Here is a 19,523-nt window from a genome sequence, read left to right on the forward strand (position 1 = left end):
AAATCAATCCATCAGCCGACCTGAATTGAGATCCTGCCGCTGTTGCGCTCAAGTAATGGGCGGCATTGAACACATCCAAGTAACAATTACAAGTAGTTTATTATGACAAACACTACAGAACGCGTGACAAATCTACAATAATTCCTTCTTCAAACACTCGTGATATTTGACGAAGACATTCCACAGCTCGCCGGAACCGGAATCGTGACCGATAGCCCAACGCCACAGGATTTAGTGGCAAGAGTTGAAACAGAACAAAAAGGCAACAGTCTTCAAGCCATCTTGAAGTCCCTCAGGAAGAAATACTTCGTGGGAGTGCTGCATAGGATTCTCGATAAACACAAAACGCGGACAGAAGGGTTCTCTCTCCGCTGGGATTAAAATACTCCTCCATTCCTCCAGTGCCATATGAAGTACTTGAAGTTCCATGTTTTCACACAAGTACGATAGAAGTCTCCCTTCGCCCTTGGTAGCACGAGTCTGTCTGTCCCTCAGGGCCCCAAATTCCAATATTGCCGAGTGAATTATGGACAAGAAGGGATCTGGACGCACTACGGAGTACGGGAGTGGGTTAGTCGGACCAGGATGGCATCAGTAAGAGGGTGATGTGACGATGCTAGAGGATTTCTGGCGTGCCCAAGTCTTTGATCCACAGATGAGAACTGCGCAGTGGACATGCTCGCAAAGTACGGAGTACGCAGGACGGACTACCTTGTACAGAGGCATTACTTTCATTTAACAAAACACTTCAATATAGGAATAAACTCGTTTCTCTACGAGTAGATACACACCACTGTGCACTGTGCGCCAAGGGAGAGAGCAGCGCCGATTTCAATTGAGAGAAGCATAGACATGGCAAGGAAAGCCACCTGTAACGGGGTGGATAGGTATGCAAAGTTCCAACTTTTAATGCCGCCCGCATTTACGAGTTTCATTAAGAAGAAAGCCAGAGTGATGGACTGACGTGATTTTGCGAAGTATGCATACTACGAAGGTCGAGTAAAGAAGCGGATTTCAACATGCTGTTCCAGCAAGTGCATAAAAAAGTACTGACCACATCCAGGGTACGCACAAATTCGCCATCGACGCATGAAATGCAAGGAAAAGGGGTAAAACTTGACAGAAATGCGCTATCAGTCCAGGTCCAGGCCTTGTCCAGGTGCGAAGTACTGCTTCGCCTCCCCCGGACGAATTAATTTCCCACCTCGGAGCCATGTGGGGCGATGCCCATCAACTGGGACCCACGCTACTTCGTACCTTCCTAACACCAGGATTAGTGGTTTGGTACCATGCCCGGATCGTTTCAATCAATGGCACCAAAAGCTGCACCACAACAGCACCACAGAGATCCTTCCACCACTCCGGTCCTACCTCTTCAGGACGCAGGTTTAGGCTAACTCTTTCCATACAGCATGCTAAGCTCCTTCCATGCAAGAGACCCGCAAAAAGCTAGCGAGCTGCGACGATAAACCCAGTCAACCCGCCAATGCGGTGGGCCCGCCGCAGGGGTTGTTCCTCCCTCGTACGAAGGAAGTACAAGTACTTTTTGTCAAGTGCGCCCCGTAAGAAGGAGTGTCCAATTGTGGGCCAATCTGTCTCGATACAGGTCTCTTGTCGTCTTTCTGCATATTCCTCGATGTCACGGTACATACCTGATTATTTGTGAAGTCCCACCACGATCGGCGAGAAGGTTCAAATCCACGCTCTGGCCCACTTTCGCCATCCTCTCTGTCTCCCCATTGACATTAATGTGCAGAGGATTTCAATCTCCAGTTTTCCTGCTTTGATTCTCCTCCTGTTTCTTCAAACTCTCTCACTCCCGATCCTTAGTCTTATTCTCCCCGATTCCTTGACCAGCTGGACTCATCTGTGCGCCAACAGACTCCAACCGATTCGAGGAGTCGCGCTCTTGGACGATAATCAAATCTTCTCCACCGGACCTTACTAGCCGATTGACCACACTAGCGAAGACAAGCTGACGGAACGGGCTTGGCTGGAAAGACGCGGAAAACATCATCGAGAGGATAAAGACGCAGTTACCTTTGCGACAACGCTACTTTTTCTCCCTCCTCCCTCCCGTTGCCCCCGACGAATTGTCTCACCATAGTCTGGGTCCCACATCCAAACAAAACCTCGTCCCGTCGACTCCGCGTGTTTCTTGAATCAAACCTCGACACAGAGAACCTTCCCTCCACCCGTCCCTTGCCCTCTGCATGTCGCCGGGCCGATTTTCCTTCGAAACATAGTCTCAAAAAAACCATCGCCATGGCTCCTTCACTCCTCGAAAGAATCCAAGCCAAGATCGAGCTCTTCAGGCTCGAACAGCGTTACACCCGTCGCCGTCACCGACGTTCCACCTTCCGATCCAATGCCATCTACGTCGACGGCGAATACGTCTACCAAACCCCCAACTCCACCGGCTCATCGACCGACAGCTACTCCTCCACCCCTCAGACGAACGCCCTTCACCAAGAACCTCCTCCAGCGATTCCTTCCCCTAGGAAGCGAATGAGCCGGCTATCGATGAATTTTAAGCCTACGAGTCCTTAAAAACGAGAACGAAGTTATGCGAAACGCAAGGGCTGTTTTTCTTGGATAGGAAAGTTCGCTCAGGCCAGCGAGTACATCAATAAGCACCCGAATAGACGGATCATGATACATACATACATAGGGGACGAGTTCTGATAGACCGCCGGGGTCATCGTGCTCCCTTTTTTTTTCGCATCGTTGAGCGGGCTCCTGGGGGCGGAGCTACGGGTGATCGCTGTCCCCGGCAGAATCATGGCTCAATGACGCCAGACGACGAGCATGCGCGTTTATGATATCCAGGGTGCGCTTGGTTTTTTGGAGATAAGGTTCGAATAACGTTGAACCTTCTCTGTTCACGACAGCATGTGATGCTTCTCTTTTTTGTTCCCTTCATTTATACATCTCCTTTGAGATGATGACCCAGTCACTGGCGACGTTCGAGGGGCATCCAGACCCCTTGAGTCGCGGAGCTGAGCTGGTCGGCGGTCTGGTCGGCGGTCTTTCTTTTAAACAATGACGGATATCTATTCCGTGTATACAATTTCTGTAATATCGCTGGAGGTCCAAGAGACTCGGGAGGTCTAACCAACCAATACAGCGGCACACATGTCCTTCAGGCCAAAAACTCTTTCCCTTTTTTGTACATAAAAAGTCCATAGCTTTAACAAAAGAATTTCTTAAAACATTTATTCTGAGTTTATTAGACAATTTGCCCTGTGCTGATCATCCGAGCCAGTGAGGCACTGCAGGATGATAGAATGCCGATTTGGGAAAAAGGTTCAGGGCTCCCACTCCGTTAATTTAGCTTGATCCTACTCCAGCCATGCAATTAATCCTCCTCAGTAATATGATGAGCATGATCCCCCATGGTCCCAACATAGTTAAGAAGAAAATGCTGCAAAATTGCGCCCAGACTTTTCATGGGTCCGAGCGTTCGGGGCTTGCCTCGTGGGAACCAGGCACGAAGTACCCCAGTACCTTGGTACAGTCTTGGGTGCAGCCCTCAAGAAGCACTGGAAGTGTACGAAGTACATACACAATTCCTGTAGTGGCATCGACGAAGAACACGGAGGCTAATACTTCAATCGATCGATCTGAGAGAAACTTTTGGGGTTTCCACTTCGAAGCATCACAGCAGTATGGTTCGAATCTTAGCCTCATTGGCGCTCGAGGTACACATTCCAAGAGCATCAAATATTATGACTTTTCGCTATTACTATGCTCTCGGCATTGGAAGCGAACGAATTCGCCTGACAGCTCACATTAACGGGTCACGATGGTGGTCGATATTGGCAAGGTATCATTGTCTTGCTTCTTCAAGTCGGTTCAGCGCCAAGAAGAAACAAGCATATCTGATTCAAAATTCCCATGTCGGCTTATTAAGCGGCACCAGCCTCACGTGACTCCTTACTGACGTCTTCCGAGGATTAAAGGTTACTCTTCATTGTTCGATAATTTAATAAATAAATGGAATGGAATAATAAGCGAATGGATTTTTTCTCCCACGCTTCTACGAGCTTTCAGATAAACTGAGATATGGTTTGATAAAGTGTTTTTAAGAGTGCGTGGGCGGTTCTTGGCCGCCTCGACATGGTCCTTCGTGATATGGAGGCAGGCTTCTCGAAGTAGAGTAATTTGATATTGCGTTAGTGTCGAGGGGTTGATCGGATGTTGAATGTTGGGGATATTGATAGAACTGCTCGTCATGAGGGTGTGGCGGACATCATTTCTAGTACCAGGGCACCTTACGCAGGGTCTACTCAGTTACCTATACGGGCTTCCATTGAGTTCATCGAACGGAAAATACTTCTCGTTCAAAACGAAAAAGAAAAAGAAAAAGCGTGTTTTTTTAATGTTTTTTGCCTTTTCATTTTCTTGTATGCTTCGTTCTCGAAACATCCACGCGTCTCGCGTCTCCCGTCTGTGTCGATGGTTGCTCTTTCCTCTATTCACCACAGTTATGAGGGTGTACAAAGGCACGGTTGCAGGAACCTGAGCGCACAGTCTGTGCCTTCCTCTTCATCAACCGTCAATACGAACTCGTCGGTTCGTATCATGGCAGCACGACTTTTGGTATTCGATTGGTAAAGGGGATTAAAATCCAACGTACTGTTCACTTGGAGAACCAGAAATCTGACATATCCACCCCGGAGTTCTCTAATGTCGAGTCCCTAGAAAATGTTTTTAACACCATCCTTCTCTACGCCACCCTACAATCCCCTGCCCCATCTGCCATCACGCTAGGGATAAATTTAGTATTGACTCGATATCAACGAAAATTACCGAGGAGTACAACACGTTCCTCAAGGTCAGATATATGGTTAGCTCCATACTGAAGTGGGAAACTATAGAACATGCCCGGAAAAGATGTCCTCGAGTGTGATGGAGCAGGGTAAGATAACCCAAGCTTCGCTGTATAAATATAACTGCCCACTCTTCAATGAGGAAATAAATTGCGTAGGCAATGTAATCGTCGACGTGGTCCAATGGTCGTAAATCGGTTACAGAGACTTCGCAATAAGAAAGAAAACCGATCGATCGGTGGGAAGTCAGTATCGCGGAGCGTCAAGGCAAACAAGAACAGCGCCAAAATTGGCCCAGGTAAATAGCCATCATATTAAAGAATGATAATCAGAACTTCTCGAAACGAAAACTGTAAAACTGACAAGGCCACTGACTGCTAGTAGTCGAATTCAACGGCATGTATCCCTTCTGTTTCCTGACCGTCCCTGCCGCGAGATTTCCCCTCCTCTTAGACTTTTAGGGGATGTTAGTGCCAAACCGGCGGTTCTTGTTGTGCGGCTCTCGCTGGCACACCAACACATTAGCTTCTAGTCCGGTTCGAGATATTTCGATGACTTGGATAACGTCAGGTTGAATTATGCATATCTCCGAACTGAACTAATAATGGTATAGCCCTCCCAAGTGTATAAACCACGTCTCGATAGTATCAATTTAGTTCAAGTCTAAATTAATCTAGTGAAGAAAATTGGAGTAGTACAACAAGTTGCCTGCCACTCCGCGGTATCGAGATGTTTTGTCGCAGTTTTCGTCAGGACACCATGTAATGCGTTTCCCCTCAACATCACTGGTAATGGAATAAGAGTCAGGGTCAAGATGCGCTATCCAATGAAGTGAGTAGGGCGTGTCAAGCGGGTAGATATATTTCTCAGCTGAAACAGTGACTATCCCCGTCTTCCTGTCCTGCCTCCACGCATAGGACGCGCCGCAGGAACTTCTGCAGTAAGACTTGTGACAGGAGTATCCACTTATTAGGTTCCTTCCGTCCGCACGTGGATTTGCTATAGTCCGGCAAAGGCAGCATCCAAAACAGTCGGGTGGATTCCCATGGCCCCCAATTTTTGCCCACGAAGACCAAATACCAACGCATTGGTTAGCCGCAAACGCGCACATAGCCTGGCTTCCGTCCAGAGGGCCCATTTGCGGACAGGATAAAGACGCAAATACTTCCTTATTCGGCGAGTTATGGCAGAGTCGTTGCAGCTCCGGGAAGGTCAGTTTTCGATGTCGGTCCAGGCGAAATACTGGTATTTCTTGGCAAACAGTAAGAGATTGATAGCCTTCGCCTTCTATCAGGGTAATAGAGGACATGGCCAAAACACCTTCACCAAGCACTTTCCGTTTGTTGGTGCACTCTTTGCACTCGATTTTATATGTTTAGAGTCGAGAAAGTGTCGAAGGGGGCGACAATTGGCCTTGCCACTTTATGATGTCAGACCAAAAGATGTTCTTATGTGGGCAGGCTCGAATATAGCCTTGTCTTCCGATGCAAATTCTTTTCGATGGTGCCTCAGTCCGTTGATTAGCTGCGAAGAGGAAGCGCGGATGAGAAACCTCGCAGGCAGAACAGAACAGTTGGGATCCGAGCCACTCCTTCACACTGGAGGAGTATCCGTCTTCATATGTCCTGTTACGAGGGTCGTAAAATTTGTCCTTTCGGAGGAGCCGGCGTAATTGCCCTGATTCATCGCGGGGAAGCAGGGGTGGCATGAAGTTCTTAGTCCAAGACGGATGAGGGGGTCGTGCCGTCGGATTCATCCACGGATCATGATACTGCTGGAATTGCCTGTCGCAAGATAGACGCAAAAATAGCCGGCAGGTTTGGCGAAGGAGATAAACAGAGGAGTGGTCCAAAAACCCGAGAATCTCCAATAAAAGTTCCTCGGGGAGATCCTGGATTGAGATTTCGACTTTTGGAACTGTGTGCTCTTCTCCCGGAGTTGACGTATGAACGAGAGCGCTTGGGGACTGTGATGGCTGCTCTCCAGCGGTATATGACGCGGGCTTGTTTCTATTTGGTGAGATTTCCGTTCTCCGAAGGAATTTGTGGCTCAATTCCTTGATCGTACACCTCAAACAGTTCCATAACCGAGACGCTTTGGACATGTGTGTATGACCATGACCAGGTGAAACGGCCTGGTTTTGCATGGCTGTGGTGGAAGACGATTCCGACACGTGGGCGGTATGGAAATTTCGGATTAGATATGAGACAGCAGTTGGTAAACCTGGGGCAAGCTTGTCAGTAGTATAAAGGAGAAACAGAGTGAGGGCGAAAGGATTCATATCAAGGTATCAAGGAGTGCTACTGGATTTATTAATGGCGCTGTAATATTTTGTGACACTATCAAGGACCTCAGATATACAAAGCAAAATGAACTTGACATGTGGAAAACCGAATTTCACATGCTAGCTAAAACATTCCAGCGCTGAGCCAACGAATCCTCGGACATAAGACTTGTCGTTGCGAATCGTCTTCTTTCTGGGGGTTGGTCGCCATTGGTGTCGTGTAAGGGTGGTTGGTAGCTGTCAGCCTGGCAATGTGGGCAAACGTCGTTTTTGGCAAATGGGCAGTAATAATCTTTCGTTTCAAGGTCTCTAGGAGTTCTCGGTGGCGCTGGATTTCAGATAGCTTCAGTCTTCTCTTCGGTGGTTCGGATCCCCAATCTTCAGAGGTAATATTATCCTAAGACTTCGCGGCCGGGTTGAGCGAAGTAACAGGATTGGAGGAATAGTGATGGAGACGAGAATCAAATTGCCACAGGTATTGCTTCGTAGCTCGTTTCATTCGATATTTGAAAATTTCTGGAGGATTGATATTATTCGGTCAGTCGTGTTTCTCAATTAGTTTCTGGAAGAACTGCGTTGACAATTTTGATAGCGGCTTGGAAGGCGTCTAAGATCTCGTCTTGGTGGGGAATTGGATAGGTTCTTCAGCAGTTCTGTGTTGACTCTCCTCAAATCCATTGTGAACAGCGTATGTATGATCAATCCTCACAATTTGATTCGTGCGACTGGTATCGCCGCATTTCAAACAGAAGTTCGGCTCTGGGTGATTGCCGGCTCCCCTACAAGGAAGCATGGCATCTAGATGACCGCCCAGAATGGAGACGAGGAATGAATCCCGGAGACTCGGGGTGGAGACATCCGTCGGCCTGACGGACGCGATGTGCACCGCATTAGTGGTCTCCCGGCCTGCCTGCATCAAGAAGTCTTGCCGTCGGGTTCCAACCTGTACTGTGGAAATGGGCGCCAGCAAACGGCTCTCAAGCCCAACTGTTCAACAAATACGACGAATTCCAGTTCCCACATGCGCCCGATGTATTCAGTGCTGCGGCCAGTAAGCCAAGGCGTGGCTCCACACAAATGCTTCGATGTGACGATGCCAAGCCCGTCGGACAGCGCTTTCTGTTAAAATACGAAGTATTCGTAGGGTCCAAAAGGATCAGCAAGTTGGACCCTGGTAGATGGTCAGCTCGGGCTCATTTGAAAGCTTTTCTCCTATACCTCAGTGTCTTTATTTTCGTTTAATTGTTTTGCGTTTCTCTTTGTGTTTTTTTTTCTTTTCCCTCTTGTTTGCTTTGGCAAGAAATTGTACAAACTCGACCAAAATGCGCTACCTACCCATCATCCTCGCCCTCACAGCGGGTGTCCCCGCCCTCGCCGAGACGATCAAAATTACGGCTGGGGAGAATAACAAATTTGATCCAGAGTCCGTGACAGCCAAGTCTGGTGATATTCTCGAGTTCCGCTTCGGCCCCAAGAACCACAGCGTCGCCATGGGCGAGTTCGACAGCATCAACGGGCCCTGTGTCCCTGCAAACGAGGGCGGCTTCTTTTCCGGTTACTTCGCGGTGGATTCCGGCGAAAGTGTCAGTGCCCCATCCCGCCTCCTAATCTCGCCTGGGCCGGTTACAATTTTCCCGCGGAAAAGGATCCAGAATACTCACGATCCTGCAGGACAAGGTTTTTCGAGTTACCGTCAACGATACCGAGCCGATTGTATTTTATTCAACGCAGGTAAGTTAATCCTTTCTATGTTCCATTCTTTTCCGATCCCACCATCTCCTTCCAAAATCTCCACCCACACAGACATGCTAGCTTTCGCAGGGCTGGCTAGCCATGCGTAGCATGAGCCGACGTCGCATCCGTTTACTTACGCGAGAATTTCTTCCGCAGGGCCGCGAGTGTTCCGAAGGCATGATCGGTGCCGTCAATCTTGCGAGCGAGAATGACTTGAGCACGTACCGTGACAAGGCTAGCAAGCTTAGCCAAGCGGTCGCCCCCCGCGATGTCTTCGGTGGCGTCGTTGCTGACGCTGACTCCTCCTCTGAGGATAATGACGACTCCAAGGGTAATCAGGATAAAAAAGATGGCGAGGGAGCCGCTGCATCGGTCAGGGTGGGCTTGGCTAGTGCCTGTGTTGCTGCATTGGTCGCGCTGATGGTGTGAGAATGGAGGGTAGGACCTGCGTCACGGTTTGGATGGCAATATCATGAACACATGGGAGGAGTTTCGAGCTGGGCGTATTGCTTCTGATCTTTGGCCGTAATCAGCCGGTTGAAATTAATTTATCCTTTTTTTGTCTCCCATTTTAGCTTCCATTCCCTCTGGCCCATTTCCAACCCATTGGGACGGGAGGCGACGCACCGCCCGTAAGTCGCTCGTTGAGTGAATTGTCAATCCTCCCCGATCACCCCTTCATGCGGATGTTATCAAATCACCAAATGTTCGGTGTCCCTCGGTAACCACTGAGGCCGATTACGTCGAACAATATTGATATATTTCCCTTCGCGCCTCCGCACCATCGGATAAATCAGTTCTGTGATGCCTCAACTGAACTGCACGTCTTATCTTAAGTAGGTCTTCCCTTCCAGACGGAAATATGGGATATTGCGCGGCCGGCAAGATACACTACGGTATTGATTTATATATTGGATTGTTTGTTTTTACCGTTATCTAGATGTGATGCTATTCCCGGATTAGTTGGAAACCTAGTTACATTACAAACACCATCACCTCAGGCGATATTCCCCTCGCCTAAACCATCATCGATCAATAGGCGTCGATATCAGGCAGAAGTTGACTACTTTTACAAGCTAACTTGAAGTACAGGGTCTTTCCCTAAAAACACATCGGCCACCACGATATCCTCGTTCATGTACCGTTTATATCTGATTCCAGTTGTCTCAGAAGTATTTTGATATGCTGAAATATGCCCCAGTGCTTGCATGCAATCCCACTTCCTACTTCGCCTCCACCACGGAGTTCTGACTCTTTTCCCTTCATGCCGCAATCTCGTTTATCAGGCGCAGGCGAGTGGCCGAGTTAGAGGGCAGGATCGTTACTCTAAGCCGGTAGCTGAGAACCAGCATCTTTGGTACCGATACTTTGCTATCAACATCGCTCTTCCCATCCTCGTGGCTCCTTTTCTGGGACGAGGTGTGCTCATTTGACATCGGCTGCCACACCTTCGTCTCCGGTAATATTCGTGCTGCGGTACTTATCCGCTTGTCACAGCCGCCTTACATTATCCGGTAGGCGGGACTAGGGCGAATCGATAATTCCGAGTGAGATGCTTGTACGTTCTAAAGAGGAAAGAAAAACAACAGAGGCCCCCTTTCCTCGACTATTACATGTAGTTTTGACCTTCGCTTAGCTATCACAACCGTTTCTGTCACTCTCAGACTTCTCCGGCCGTTGCCATAACAGGTAAACCAAGAAGTCCAGGTCGGTTGGACGTACTTCTCTCATCTTAGGATGTCGAGCCACGTCATGTCCTTACCAATTTGCCCTTCCGCGTGTTGTTGTTGCATACAATATCTGATCCTGGCCCGCCTATCATAATGCACAAAACGGTTGCCTGTCATTTACCAAGGCACCATTCGCAGTCCCATAATTATCCAGGGGAACTACGCCTTCATATACTCCATATTGAGAATATACCAAATTTAGAATCGGGACAAGGGAGCTCCTTGCTAGATTCCTGGCCCTAAACCAGGTCGGTATGCAAGATGAGGGCTGAAGACCTTTCGGGTTGAATACTTTGGCTTCCAGCGTTCTGTTTCAACCGAAATCCGCATGTGGAATAAGATAACCACAATGATATGCCTTGGGTTCTTCGGTATTTCTGCTGTCCCGTTGCCCTTGTGGATCCCTCCACGTATCTCAATTACACCCATTCCTGCCTACTTGCGCACATTATTAGTATCTGTGGCTCAACACTAAGACAGGGCGGCAATGACCCGGTCGACCGTGGTGTCATGATATGACACTGGCCTAGTCCGGTTGTACCTCCCTGGGAACGTCCATTTTCCCATAAGCTGGTCTCTTGTCCGTTACCTCTTCAGCAGGGGCTTGTTCACCGTGCATCCCGCCACTCCAACCCGAAAGAGGGGCTAGGGATGTAGCCTTTTCCGGGTCTGTTGTGGTCCCCGCTTGCAAATAGACCAACCCCGAAGCGAGCACGAACCATGAAGCTTAGCTTGATGTTTATATGTCGCCTATATATGGAGGAAGCTTCTTTCCCCTCTGTGGTTAGGAAACGCCTCGGCTCCTTTCTGTTGTTCTTTCCTGTCTTAGCTTCTTTGCTCGTACATGTCAGATTTATTCCCGCTCTTTGATTGTTATTCAAGAAACCTTCGAGATCTTAGGAGAATGATAGGGTTCAAGCATCTTCTTGTGGCCTTGTTGGCTAGATGTGTAGTGTCCCAGTCAGTCTTGGCCAAGACCTACACAGGATGGAACTGGTAAGTAATCGATTCACCTCGTATCGTGTTACGTCCCATAATATCTGGCTTCTATCTGGTGGCTTCGCAGATCGCACCCTAACGATGCCCCATACTACAGCTGCAAACCCGCTTGTGCATCCGTCTTTAATACCAATCTCTGGAACACTCGGTATGTCCTCACCTGCTTCCCCACGTTGTAGGAAGGGCGGCCGGAGCTGATTTGAGATGAAACTCTTCAGAGGGCCTGTCAATGTTTGCGATAAGAACGACAATCCACTCGATCGCGAAGCCGGCCGAACGGCGAGAAGCACATGTGAAGGAGGCTCCTCCGATACCGGATTCCTTTGTGCCGACTATTCACCGATCCCAATCTCAGACGACCTCTCTTACGGCTTCGCGTTCCATATCGGGACTGACTTTAGCGCTCAGAATCCTAACTGCTGCAAGTGCTTCGAGGTGCAATGGGTGTCCGGCGCAGCTGGTGAGAAAAACAAGCGGATGGTTGTACAGGTGATTTCTCCCGGTGGTGCCGGCGGAGACGTTGTCGCAGGAGACTTGATCATTATGACTCCTGGTGGAGGTCTTGGCCCCGTGGGGAGTGCCTGCAGCGCACAATACGGCTCCGGATACGACTGGTAGGTCTTTCATCCGAGGCGCAGCTACTTTTGCCGCGTTAACCCTTTTATAATGCAGGGGTGATGCCTACGGCGGTATCACGGAGGGAAATAACTGCGACCGGATCCCCTCGAATCTACAAGGCGGCTGTTACTGGAGATTCAATTGGGCAGGAGGCTTTATAAATGGGTGGGAGGCGGTTTATAACCAAGTGGCCTGCCCATCTCGCCTCACGGACATTTCTGGATGTGCGGTGAACCCATAAGTGAGAGTTCCTCTGAGATGATTCCAATTTTCGAAGGGAGCAGTAATGGAACAAGAAATGTTCGAGAGAAAACTCCCGTTCTGTAGCGGCAACCTCGTAACTAGCTTAGATATTGGTATTGGTATTGGTATTGGTATTGGTATTGGTATTAATGGTTAACTACTATTATAGCTTCAGCTTATTTCATGGTTGGGGATTTATTGGGCAAGTGATGTTTCACATGCGACCACTAGCGATGAGTGAAGGTCTCGTGTAACTGTTCCTGGTTAGTATCAAGAGTAAGGCGGATAGTTTCCAGAGTTATTGGCTAGTGCCAGATTATTTGTTACCCGTTTAGTTGACCTGTTGATGTTTTAACCCCTGCGAAAGGAAGCTAATCTAGTTGCAATATTCTCCACCACGTAATCTATGCCCCTCGCCTGAATTGGCTTTGTCTGGGGAGAAGCAGCACTTATACATTGGCAGGGTGAGTAGGAGACATCGGGGAAAGAGTTGCTACGAAGGAGTAATCACCGCTAAAGTGTGACGTAGCGCAAATTGGGGTTTGACGCTGGCTAGAAGTTCGTGGTTTCTTTTCAACTGAGTCCACGTCCAAGCCTCGTATAAGAAGGTTGACTAGACACGAATGCTTATTGCCAGTACCGTCGTGTTCCGTGAGGCGACGCTGGGTGGATACAGTATGGAACGTGTCTTCCTTACTAGGGAGGAAGATTTGGGTGCTAGAGGGGTAGGTTCACCAACTATTAACCACAATTCAAGCCAGGACGGTGATGATATCGCTTATTATCACATGCAACACTCGGCCGCATACTTATATAGAGAGGGTCTACGGGTTTTGGCTCAGTGTCCTCGTCGCTCCAAGTTCTTTCCATTCTTCGAACACTTACCCTAGACGGATACGTAACGTCATATGCCGTTTTCGATTTCGAACCTCCTCACAAGAAGACTCCTGACCCCTGACTCCATTGACCATGAAGTTTTCAATCCTTTTTCTTACCCTAGCCTTCTTTGGCCCTCTCGCCATGACTCTCCCCACTGGCACTGCGACTGCCGACGTGGTAGCAAACCAGGTACGAACTATTGAGTCCCCGAGAATGGGAAATGTCTGAGAGGAAGAACACGCTGCTAACAACGTGTTGTCTTCTTTAGTCAACGACCGAGTGTCCCGATGGGTGTCGGCCATGTATTATCGAATGTTTTGATAGTAAGTTCCTCTCCAAAACCGACTGCCGTCAAGCATAGCGTAGCTAATTTTTTTATTTGTGTAGTATCGAAAGGAGAGAACCGAGGAACTCTTCAAGGATCTACCGCAACTCTTGCTCATTGTATTTTGGGCTGCAAGCGGTTGTGCAACGACTGTGGAGAGGATCTTGAGAGGGCTCTCAATGAGCTCGAACAAGATGCGAAGCAAAGGGCGCGCCCACGTCCGCGTCCATGGGTAGACTCGGTGCCTAGGGACGTGGGTAGGACTGACGATGGAGAGGAGAATTAAGTTTTATAAAGTTCGTTTCGCAGGATGTTGTTGGAAACCTATTTGACAGCCCCGTCCAGCAAGAGAATGATGTTTCCATTCCACCTGGTGCTTAAACATTGGATTAGCTTTTTGTTGTTTATTTCAGTTCAGGAGTGGATTGTCTCCAGTCACGTTGGAAGGAGAGTGGCTGACGCTAGAATTATCCATTAAGAAAGCTAGTCACATGCGCTGCATCGTCCATTACCCCGTCAAGCACGTTGTGCTCCGGTCCTCTTCCGTTTCGTCAGTGAATGAAAAGATATAGGCGAGGAGGCCCAGTAATCTGATAACCTGGGCGATGTCGTGCCTAAAGGCTGAGGAAGAGAAGCGGAATCGCCCCACAAAGTGATCTAGCGCCTTGAAAAGCGAGTCATGTTGAACTGTACTGAGAATCGGGAGGTTCCAACATTTCATCGTTCTCAATAAATCGTCGTCAAAGGTAGAAGGCAGGACCACGCAACGTGAAGTTTGTCAAACACTTGACTACACATCTACAGACTGAATATAATCGGCCGAACAAGGAAGTCTTCTGAATTACCAACCAACACCCGTCTTGCCATTGGTGCGCTTCAAAGCCTTATTATCTTCTCGTTTACATCTCGTCCTTTGATGTCTTGTGAGTTCGAAAATCCCCAGCGCCGCGAAATCCGTCATGCCCGAATAATGGTTTCGGGAGTCCCATCCGGAAGTCTTCTCTGTAAATGAGGACGTGACCATATAGTATTAGCTAGTACTGTAACAAGCAGACATGGTAACCACTACACAAGATGAGAATGTTCCAGTGATCAACACACTTTCATATTATCGTCTCTGACATCTACCCGCCGAAGGCCGTGGGACTAGCTGTTCAGACAGGTTACTTTGCCACTGTGCCGGTGTTATGTGTGGGAGCAGAGGGAATAGAATACAATTGTAAGAAAGAGATTCTTGGCTTAATCAAAGAGCGGAGATATTGCCATGCAACGCAAATTAGGATTATGCTGGGTCGCCACGCTCTAGTAATATCATGAGACAGGTGGATTCGATTCGAGGGAAGGCTTCAGGTCAATATTGTCCGCTGGTTCGGCTTAGACCCCCAATTTAGGCCTAAACTAGACAATAAACACGACGAATATGGATATTGGATGGCGATATTAATTTGAAGGAGCTTCTGCTCTCTTATTATCTCAACCTCACCCGTATTACCCGATTCGGAAGGCAACCTAGATGAAACGAATACGTCAATTGGCTGATCTTAAGCTTAACTTGCTGTGCCTGGCTGATCCCTCAGGGGAGGAGAAATTCATCGCTGAATTTTCCACCAGTCAAAGACTCCGTTGCCATCTCCCTGTCGAAACAAAACAGTTCCCAACTTCCGCTCGTCCTCCGAAGTTGAAGCGGAGCATCCTTGCTGGTGCAGGAACCTAAGCTTCTTCGCTTCCAAAACTCAGGTCTAGCAGGCCCATGGTTCGCCGTCCATTTAGATAGATTGGGAAGGTCTCCTCATGTAGGTGCTAAAAGAAGCATCCGTCGAACGTGCTTCACGCTTTCTGGGAAACTTTCACCGGGCGTCTCGACATACCCACAGTATTACAGGCAGCATTTGGATTAAAGAAGAACTTGGAGTCCTTAAGACTAAGTTTACACTGACATCAACGGCGGCACTTGTTCGTGCCCGTATGTTCCTTGACGTGGTTCTTCACACACATCTACTCTTATTCTCAGATCCACAGCATTAGGGCATCGCTTACCATTTTGCCTTGTTGGTTTTCTTGGCACCCTCAGAACGCAGGCTGCTCGTCGCTGATAATATGTCTCTCGGCAACTTGATCTAGCCAAGGCAAACAAACATCTCTGTTTCCGTCATTGCTCCGGTACATGTAGGCGATGGTTGCCCTGCAAGCTGGATTTCAAAAAAGGTGGCCGATGGTCGCTCTTCCCGCCTCGCAAATCGAAGTGCCGCCCACGTTTAATGAAATTCCCCGATGCGCCAAGAACCTGGTTCATCTATTTCCTCCACCCCTACTCGTGGAGTTACCCTCCGTAGTATACAATCCTTATAACCCGGTTCATATTACTTTATAGGGGCACAATAAGACAACAAAAGTGCTTCGGCACTACGCTCAGTAGCTGGCTACATTGGCCTCCTGATCACTACCTCCTTATACGCCTCTAGATTTCCAGCTGCTATTCCATATTGCCACTTGGGAAAGGTGGACGATTTGGCCGAATCGACCCGCCCCTTGATATGAAGTTATAGTTAGTTTGCCCCCACTCCCTACCTATGCACCCCGCAAATCAAGGATCCGCACCTTAATGAATTCAGCGGTGGTTAGGCCCAGTTGGCCTCGGGGGGTTTGCGGGACGAGACGCGGGTCTTGAAGTTTGTGGGTCTGTCCACTTAGCTTGATCTGGGGAAAGATCAGGTTCTACCGAGATATTGACCCCTACCGAATCTACTGCCGACAGGAACTATACGTTTGGTTGATTGTAGTGTCTGGACAATAATATCGTGGTGATCGATATAATAGCACGGCGGTCATCCATTGACGACGTTGTGCCTATAAAGTCTCCGGGATCCCCGCTCCATCTAATCCAAGTGCCCGAAGTCCAGTCCACCACACTCTCAGTCCCTCTGATGTTTGTTGTTGCCCAGCATGAAGCCCCTCCAAGCTCTTCTCCTCGCCGCCCTGGGCTCCGTCGTCGATGCCCACTACATCTTCAACATCCTAGTAGTCAACGACCAGGTCGTCGGTGGTGAGTACGACTACTTCCGCCGCAACAGCAACTCCTACAACCCCGCCTTCCCGGATATCATCAATACCAACGATCTCCGATGCAACGTCGGCGCTAAGCCCGGCAACGTCAAGACCTACGAGGTCAACGCCGGTGACAAGATCGGTTTCAAGATCTTCAACCGCGAGACCATCGAGCACCCCGGCCCTGGATTCGTCTACATGTCCAAGGCTCCCGCGGACGTCGCCACATACGACGGCTCTGGCGACTGGTTCAAGGTCATGGAGACTGGTCTCTGCCGTGGATCCGCCAACAATGACGGCTCTTGGTGCTCGTGGCAAAAGGACCGCCTCGAGTTCGTCATCCCCGAGAAGACTCCCCCCGGCGAGTACCTCGTCCGCGTCGAGCACATCGGCCTCCACGAGGGTTTCAAGGATCGTGCTCAGTTCTACATTGAGTGCGCTCAACTCAAGATTAACGGGCCCGGCGGCGGTAACCCCAGCCCTCTCGTCAAGATTCCCGGCATCTACAAGGCCGATGACCCCGGTATCCGATACGACAAGTGGACCTCCAACCCCGCTCCCTACGTTATGCCCGGCCCTGCGGTCTGGGATGGCAACTAAATGGAACAATGGAATATCTGGCCCTAATCTAGGGATATCATCTGGAGTGGTGTATAGCGATTATGATACATTTCTTGCCTAGGCCTCAAGGCTTGGCATTATTCATGTAGCCAATGGCTAATTTTCAATATATCTATTTGGGAAGACGACCAATCCATGACGTGATACGTCATCTCATATTTGATCCACGACATCAAAGACCATAGAGCTTACACGATACGTTGAAAATGAGAAGTAGAATTTAAAGCGCTCCTGCTCCTGCTCCTTTGTATTCATTTCCTTAAGATAAGACTAATGCTCATGTCCACAACTTTCTCTATCACTTGGCTCTTTATGCGACACGGAGCGTTTACCTTCGGTTGATACCCAGCCCCAACCGCCGCAAAATGTTCCAGAAAAGAAAATCACTCAAACTATGCAGAGAACTCCGCATTTCGAAAGTACTGCCAATTACCAGTTTCGGTAATCTCCTGATGGAGTTGTAGTTTGAGTAGCTATAAATGTCACCGTTCGCCGGAGTCCTCGAATCTAAAATTCCAGATCTTTGAAGACCTGATGCCACAGTTACACAGATTGACGGAGAAATGCTGTAGAGTTGCCACACCTTCAAAATAGACTTGTTCCACGTTCCAAGAAAATCCCCTTAATTCACGAAGTTGGGATTAAATGCTTCTGAAGTTGGTAGATATGTGGCAACCATTAGTGGTAACCCCTGCTCCAGGAAAAAGCTGTGCCCGGTGAGCCATGATCCATGGCGGCTCACAGGATCGTGACATCCGGATTCTACTCTGAACCCATTCAACTCAACAATCCAGCATATCCGGCGTCCGGATTCCACTCCGAATCCAGTTGACTCAACAACCAGCGTGCCGGGTGTCCGAGTCCACTTCGATTCCGTTGATTTAACAATCCAGCGTATCAGGTGTCCGGATTCCTCTCCGAATCCATTTAACTCAACAATCCAACATATCGGGTGTCCGGATTCCTCTCCACAGCGTGATAGCCGGCGATATGTGTGAATCGGACAGCGCATTTACATTGTATTCTTTCATCCCTCGGAACCTGACACCCATTGAGTAACCCCCTGAAGGAGGTTTGTAAAGTCCGGGCCGGACAACTTGAGCAGAGGCTGCCTATTTCCATTGGGGCTAATCTAGTATAAATTGAGGCAAGCCCTCTACTACTTCCTCTAGAGCTATATCAACTCCAAAAACTAATTGTTCGACAAAGAAACAAAATTAAACTTTGCCCTACGAAAATAACTTCTCTTGCATCCCCCTGCAACAATGCACATTCTAAGGAGCCTCACTCTCTCCCTCCTGGCTGTTGATTCGGTCACTGCAGCACCTGCCATTAGAAGCTCGAACCACGGCGTCCAAGGGTACGCTGAGCATATAATTGACAGTGGCGACAAGGGCAACGGAGGACATCACTACAAGCGCGACAACAACAATGGCAACAACTCCAACAACCCTCCCCAGACAGCCACTGGTGGCAAGAACAACAAGAACAATGGCAACAACTCCAACAACCCTCCGCATACTACTTAACGAAACTCTGGAAGGCATTGTGTTACAACCCTTGACCATATAGGCAGCCAGGCGGTCGCAACTGGTAGAAAGGCTGAATCATGGAGAAATTGAGTAAGACCAATGCTAGGAAGTAACCAATACGGAGAGGACCAACAAGAAAGGCGGCCCTGGGAAGAGCTTGGAAAGAAACGTCTATATACGCTACAGTCTCTACCGTTGATCTAGTTTGTCTTTCAAGATCCTTCAGTAGTCAATTCAAGCACTATCTTACCCCTTACACATGAATATGTACCTCTATTATACCATGGTTCACTGCTTAACTGCCTTGGTTATTTCATAACAGGGACTTCTACAACCCCAACCCTAAGTAACTTGAATAATCCAGTGTTAGGATCGTACACTGTGGTTTATCCTTCTCTGCTGGCTGCGACCTCCTGGCCACCTATATAGTTATACAAGGCTGTGACAAGTATAAGGTTTGATAGTACTGAGGTACAGGATAGAGAAAGGAAAGTGGAAAGGGAGGGGTGTTTAATAGAGAATATGCTTGTATTGGTAATGCCGTTTTCTGAAATAAGGCAGCGTTAAATCAAAATAGGAAATGGTAACGGAATTAAGTTAACGGCGATGATTTGTGAAGTGTCGGCTCCGGACGATATCAATTTTGGAATCCCTCCGGAAGATGGCAATTCTGGGTCGCTC

At 48.6% G+C, this 19,523-nt stretch overlaps 1 protein-coding gene and 4 pseudogenes across 1 annotated transcript; all 5 read left to right on the top strand.

The window, feature by feature from the left end:
• Positions 1-2,265: 2,265 nt before the first annotated feature.
• SAPIO_CDS4986 lies at positions 2,266-2,550 on the top strand (annotated as a pseudogene; the record flags this gene model as incomplete).
• A 5,888-nt stretch (positions 2,551-8,438) lies between these two features.
• On the top strand, positions 8,439-9,279 carry SAPIO_CDS4987 (uncharacterized protein; the record flags this gene model as incomplete). The annotated part of the gene is made up of 3 exons (XM_016787406.1): positions 8,439-8,699; positions 8,788-8,847; positions 8,938-9,279. 3 exons carry the CDS (start codon positions 8,439-8,441, stop codon positions 9,277-9,279), a joined length of 663 nt encoding a protein of 220 aa, XP_016642908.1.
• A 2,504-nt stretch (positions 9,280-11,783) lies between these two features.
• Positions 11,784-12,197, top strand: SAPIO_CDS4988 (annotated as a pseudogene; the record flags this gene model as incomplete).
• A 4,390-nt stretch (positions 12,198-16,587) lies between these two features.
• SAPIO_CDS4989 lies at positions 16,588-17,289 on the top strand (annotated as a pseudogene; the record flags this gene model as incomplete).
• A 1,286-nt stretch (positions 17,290-18,575) lies between these two features.
• SAPIO_CDS4990 lies at positions 18,576-18,839 on the top strand (annotated as a pseudogene; the record flags this gene model as incomplete).
• Positions 18,840-19,523: the final 684 nt, after the last annotated feature.

Source organism: Scedosporium apiospermum (assembly GCF_000732125.1).
Source record: "Scedosporium apiospermum strain IHEM 14462 chromosome Unknown SEQ_SAPIO_0096, whole genome shotgun sequence".
Taxonomy (NCBI): Eukaryota; Fungi; Ascomycota; class Sordariomycetes; order Microascales; family Microascaceae; genus Scedosporium; species Scedosporium apiospermum.